This window comes from Bos taurus, chromosome 5, assembly GCF_002263795.3.
Source record: "Bos taurus isolate L1 Dominette 01449 registration number 42190680 breed Hereford chromosome 5, ARS-UCD2.0, whole genome shotgun sequence".
NCBI lineage: Eukaryota > Metazoa > Chordata > Mammalia > Artiodactyla > Bovidae > Bos > Bos taurus.
The window spans coordinates 29,406,794-29,413,254 of NC_037332.1; the positions used below are offsets into that span (position 1 = coordinate 29,406,794).

General features: G+C 45.7%; 1 protein-coding gene across 3 annotated transcripts in view; it reads right to left on the reverse strand.

The window, feature by feature from the left end:
* DIP2B (disco interacting protein 2 homolog B) overlaps positions 1-5,563 on the reverse strand; it is a 229,478-nt gene extending 223,915 nt beyond the window's left edge. For 2 of the 3 annotated variants that reach the window (XM_005206290.5, XM_005206289.5), the window contains exon 1: positions 5,421-5,563. In XM_005206290.5, the coding sequence (XP_005206347.1) occupies positions 5,421-5,520 (100 nt within the window). In that variant the 5' untranslated portion in view covers positions 5,521-5,563. The remainder of the gene's footprint in view (positions 1-5,420) is intronic. The other variant, NM_001192309.1, reaches the window with a different exon arrangement.
* Positions 5,564-6,461: the final 898 nt, after the last annotated feature.

The following is a 6,461-nucleotide window of genomic DNA, read 5'->3' on the forward strand; positions in this document are numbered from 1 at the left end:
CTTTTTAAACCGCCTTACAACTCTAGTAAGGTTAAGGTTGCTGTTCCTTTTTTCAAGAATGGAAGAAACTAAAACAAGGGAGGTTAGGCAGTCCGTCCAAGGTCAGAGAGCTCAGTGACAGCCAGGACTTGGATGCCAGCCCACCAGGTGCCAAAGCCCACACTCCTCATATGATCGTACAACCCTGCCTCGTGCCAAGATCAAATCCCCAAGACAGAGACTTTATGTTTCAATTCACATCTAAATGAGGTGAGCAAAAATTTATTGCACTCTTACTACAAGAAAGAAATTGGTCAGCAGTTGTTAAAAGGACTTAAAGAATGACCTCTGCAGGAGTTTACATTGAGATGAAATGAAAAATAACTTAAATAATTAAAAAAACCTATGACTGGCAAAAATGTAAATGCTGTAAGATCTGGAGCAAGAGAGCTCACAGTGGTCAGGGGCAGGTTTAGAAAAAAGGTAGAACTTCCACTAATTCTTAAGGAACTGTGAGAAATGGTGCCGAGGAGGTGCAGAGCAGGAAGGAGTGTTTCAGAGAGCATTCCTGATTAATCATGAGAACCATGAAGGACTGTAATCATTACGATACAAACACATGTGAAGGCCCTTTTTAGCCAATCATCTGAACTTTCAACCCTGAGGCGCTAATCCACACATAGGCCAGGAAAGAAAGCTGCCATCAAGCGCTGGGCTGAGAGGGAAGGATTAGAGATTTCTCTTGTTCAAAAATTCCCCTCAATGTTATGGGACTGTCAAACAATGAGATAAATTTTTCAAAATGTCAGTACATAGAACTAGAATGTCTAAACAAGCGCCATCCTTTACAGTAAAGTGAATCATCCTTCCAATGACTTTGTCTGTCACTACTTTCTGGAACTGCCCTCAAAACCAGTTTACCACCATTCTAGTTTTTTGACAGTCACAAATAAAACCCATTTATATATAATCACTCTAATTTTTTTTCATTCACAGCTAGTTGGGACTCCAAGAAAACATCCACCAGCTTTTCTCTACTTGACACCAAGTGACCTATAAAATGAAACTCTGCCCTCAAAGAATTAAAAATTGCCACCATCAGGGTTTGCTGAGCTATGCGTCACAGGCTCTGACGAGCAATTCCTAAAGATGTGTTCCAACGTAAGGCGAGCACAGCCCACCAAAAGAGATATTCAAGTTCCAGAGAATAAACCACTTAGCTAATGCCCTGTTTGGGTTATTCAAAAACCCACACACCTGCCTTCCTTAGTACTTCTAACACCAAGAAAGACAACTGCTTAGATGTCACTTTCCAATAAACGTGTTTCTTATGAATTCATGACTATGCTACATATTTGAGGAGGAGTGGCCACACTAATTTCCATGATAAGTAAAACAAGAAGGATTTACCAGTTCTCTGGTGGCTTAATTCTAAACTCCCAGTCTGGAGACTGTGCAACACAATCTCAACTCAGCATCTCTCCCCTTTCCTCTTCAACTCCTCTGCCCACCTCCTAGAGGGGGTGCACTTCAACTCCTGGGAAGCAGCCGTGTCTTAACCCTCCACCTTTGAGGCCGACCTGTACCACGCTTTGAGGACCCTGAGTTATGTGATGAAATAGACAGGAGAAAGGGAGGATGTGTCTGGGTTTGTTGTGTTTGTGCTCAGAGAAGTGTTCAAACAAGAAAAGGGAGGATCCCTTCCTGTAAGTGTTATTTTATCTTAAATACCTTTCCAGTTGTCACCCTGGGACTGTTCTCAGGCAGAAAGACTCCCACCCCACGCCGTCCTCGATACACCACAGACAGCCTTCCTCCTTCACACTTAGGACTGAGCTGCACCAGGCTCATCACAGCCCTCTCCACCAGCATCCAGGTCTGTACTGTTTCTTTTTCACAGCGATAAAGCAGTTTCCTCTTTTCTTAGAAGGCAGCCTCTGTACAAACTCTTATGTACCCTTTGGTATCATGAACTGTTTTGTTGGCATTTTTAAGTAATTTCCCTTTCAGACTCAGAGATCTTTGAAAGCGAGCACAGTACCCTGCTAACCTCTGTGTCCTGAGCACACAGTAAGCAGAAAATCAATGTCTGCTCAATCAAATAAGTGAATGATAGATTTTAAAAGAGATTTCAGAAAGTCAATCAATAAGACTCTTTAGAATTATGGCATACAACTTTTTTAATAAAAGTTTTTCTTTTTTTTTTTTAATATTTATTTGGCTGCACGAGGTCTTAGTGTAGTACATGGGATCTAGTTCCCTGCTCTCGGATCGATCCCGGGTCCCTGCACTGGGAGCCTGGAGTTTTAGCCACTGGACCACCAGGGAAGTCCCGACATACAACTGTTTTGTAGCATTTGCTTAGAGTAAAAATTAGACTTAATAGCTTGTACAATAACTATACAGATATTTAAATCATTCAATGGTAACAGATGCCATAATAATATGGCAGCTTAAGATACTGGCACTAATTAGTGAGCAGCTAATACTCACTAACAAAACACTTAACCTTTCTGAGTCTTGGTTTTCCCTTCTGTTAAATAAAAAAAAAAAGTGAGGCTCGAATGACATAACTTATCAAATCATAACACAAATACAACGTATTATCAGACAAATTTAAACAAATTCCCATCATTAGTGTTATTTTATGTGCATACACTTGACTAAAACATACGATTTAAGTTCAGACAACAAAGCTCATTGCCAAATATACAAAAATATAATAGTACATGTAGGTCATGAAAAAATTTCAGTTATGAGAATACTTATAGAAACCTCCTACCTATTCAATTAGTCTACAGAAAAATTTGTGACTAGGTGTTAGTTCAATTTTCAGTGATTCTCCGGACAGTGCTGGCCTGTTCTTTCTGCTGCAAACGCAGGCAGCTTGAAGTACCAAGTCCACAGTGACCCGCCTGAATGGAGCACCAGCCACAGCACTGGGCTCTGCGACGCGCTCTGCGGCAAACGGCCCAGGGAGGCACAACCTGCGTTCCAGCGCAGAGCTGGCTCATCTGCGACCCAAGCCTGCAGCTGAAAACACAAGTGAGCACAAAGAAAATTCTTTAACGGCATACAGCTCAGGCAACCGCTGTAATTAGGACCCACTACAGCCTGAACCGAGAAAAATGAATAAAATCGAGGAATGAGAGCAACAAAGCCAATCACACACGATAAACACATAGTTAAAACTCTCTTTTTTCCCAAAGAAAAAAGTACTTTTGTCAGAGCAGTAACTGTAGAGAAGATGTAAAACAAACAAAGGTCCCTTCAAAATATGCTAACAGGCATCACAAATAACACTGTGCTATAGATTTGGGGATTGTTGGTGGTGGTTTCAACTTCACTTGAATTCCTAAAAATGTCTACCTACTTCTCTAGTCAACCATTCTCTGTACTTGAAGCAAGAGAGACAAGCAGATGGTCAAGATGCTGACACTGCAGGCCTGAGGTTTTTCAACTGTATTTTTTCCAGTTTTCCATCGCTAAAAGAGATGAAATACCGGATAATGTAGCATAAATCTTTAAGAAACCATTTCAAATCCCAGTCACATGCCAAACCAAAACAATCCTGCAACAGGAAAGAAACCATGCACTTGTCCTGAAAAATGCTGAAGCCTTAGCCTTACAGTCTGTAGGACTTTCACACCTTCTTCAAGGAAACGTGAGCTAGCCAGTATGAGTCCTAGAAACAGTTCCTTGGAATCATCTCTAGAAACAACCAGAGAAGTAAACAATAATCAGCTGGAAGCAGATATACCAAGAATAAGGAGCTTCCAGGATTTCCCTCTCCAAGTAAAAGCAATTAACTCCTATTTTTAATCTCTTTCTGACGCAAACATCCAGCCAAACTTCTTTCCTCCTAGCTAATCAAAGATAATGGATGTGTTACTCTAACTTGCTTTAAAAGTCCAATTTGAATGAAAGTCATCATGGATTGAATGACAATGCTTTAGTCTAGAAGAATGAGGTATTTTGAGAGGTAGAATCAAGATAGCAATGCCCTGAACATTTCACAGAAACAGACTCATCCACCATAACTGATACTGGGGGCTGGCCAAAGAGTAACTTCCCAACTGATGAACTGAAAAATAATACGTTGCTAATTGAGTGCAAATGAAAAGGGCACCTCCCTATACATTGGGAAACCCTAACAAGGTTATTAAGAATAATTATTTCCTTCCATGCCCAAGTGACTTTATAACACTCAAATCTACTTCTGGTTTTTTTCACTATAAAGGATGGGGGGAGGGGGTGTGTAGAGAGACTGCCTTGATAAGTAAACAAAAAGTCAAAACTCTCCTGGAAACTTGTCACATTCTTCTTTTCCAATCAGTAATTTTTAATCCACTTGAAAAATGCTAGTGGAGAGGGCCTTTGGCACAGAACTCAAGAATATGCAACTCTGGGGGCACCACCACAGTACTGATATCAAGCTTGGAGAGAATGCTGCTTTTGTCTCAGAGGCAGCCTGTGACAAAAACAGGAACTTTATGGAGAACTGATCACAACTGCACAAGAAGGCTGATCACATGCCCACAACAGAGCAACGTTTCTCTCATTGTTGTCCAGGGACTTCTCGAATAATAGTGGCTCGATTTATTCCATTCTTTTAATTCTCAAAACCAATCCAAGCGTCCTTGTAACAATCCATTGTCAAAGGAAAGACCGTGCCGGCCAGGATTTGCACCTCTCTCCTTTCCTCTTCTAAGATTCCAAAAGGTGATCAGATGCGGAAAATTCAGCCCGAATAGAGGCACCGAGGGGGAAAAAAAAAAAAACACCACACAACCCTTTTGACAAAGGTGGTCTAAAAGCCGCCCCGTGTGTCTCTCTCTGGGTTAATGCCACTGCTTCTGGCCTCCTTAGGACCCTCAACGGCCCACCCCGCTTCTATCTCACTCCTGTCACTGGGCAGGCATCTCGCATTGTTAAACAAGGAAGAAGAAATGCTGGCGGATTTCCCCTGTGTCTCTCTCTTTTTCTGAAGGGGGGAAGGGGAGCTGAAACAGGAGTGGGGCCCTCCCCTGGAAGAGAGTACAGGAGCAAGCTGTCAGCCACCCCGCGGGCGGCCTCACCCCCACCCCGCCCCCACCGTGCCCCGGCGCCCGGGCAGAAGCCTGAAGCGGGAGGACACAGCTTTGTCTGGGGTTTTGCGGGGACAGACAGCGCAGAAGCAGCCCGAGCCTGAGGAAGACCTCTCCCCCCAGCCCCGGCTCCCCCGCTCCCCCGCTCCCAGAGAACACAATGAACCACACGGAAAGCCACTTCCCGGGGTAGGAGAGGAGGAGAGAGACCCTTCACGTGAAGCCCAGGCCAGATTTCCGGCACCCTCCTCCCCTCTGCCCGCACGGCCACCAGGGCGCGCGATGGGGACCTGGTCTCCCCTCGCCGCGATCCGCAGCGGCGCCCGGGCGCCCGCTCCCTCGCCCGGCTCCTACCCTCCGAGAGCTCCAGCTCCAGCTCCGCCAGCTGCGCCCGCACTTCGGGCGGCAACGCCGCCACCGCAGCCGGCGAGGGCTCCAGGCCTCGCTCCGCCATCCCGGCTCTACCAGCCACACTCCGGAAGACAAACGAGGGAGCCGAAGGAGGGACGGACTGACGCGGGCCCACACCCCGGCTACAGGATCCGGCTCCGGCCGCCGAGCGCCGCCAGCGCAGCCGCTGCCGCCGCCGCCATGAGCAAGGGTCATGTGAGCCCGGCGGCCCCGCCCCCGGACTCAGGACGCACCGCCTCCGCAGCCGAGTCAAGCTGCGGACTCCCGGGCTCATGGCGCCCTCTACTGGGAGATTCCTGAAACTACGCGTCCAAGCCGGCTGCCACAATTTCTCTCCAGTGAAATGGGCTCACTGTGTTGCTGTGGACCCGGACGTTTACCTTTTACGCACTCGCGAGGAAGGAGTTTTCAGGGGCCCCAGACCTTGCTTTTTCCAGTTCTCTGCACCTAATAGTGTATGCTTTTATCTTGTCCCCTGCTTCGTTTCCCGGACTATTTGACACCACCCATCCATAATAACTTGAACTCAGGCAGTTCTTTTTACTGGGGCTTCCTGGTCACATTTACCAGGAGCTCTTTGTTTCTAAGGGGCTTCCCAGGTGGCGCGAATTCGTAAAGAACCCGCCTGCCAAAGCAAGACATGTAAGAGACTCAGGTTCCAATCCCTGGATGTAGAAGACCCCCTGGAGGAGGGCATGGCAACCCACTCCAATATTCTTGCCTGGAGAAGCCCATGGACAGTAGAGCCTGGCAAGCTATGTTTCTATTTCAGTTCTAGCATTTAAGACAGAAGGAGGAGAATGTGCGTCCTCCTGCCTAGACTTCTGACCTCTTTCCAGAGAACTTCGTCTTCTTTGTCTTTTTATCATTCTCGATGTATCATTAATAGGTGTTCCAAAAGTATTAGTATTTTAATTCAACTTAAGGATCCAAACCTGTATGTATTTTTTACTACTTACGTATTTATTTTTAAATTTGCGGTTG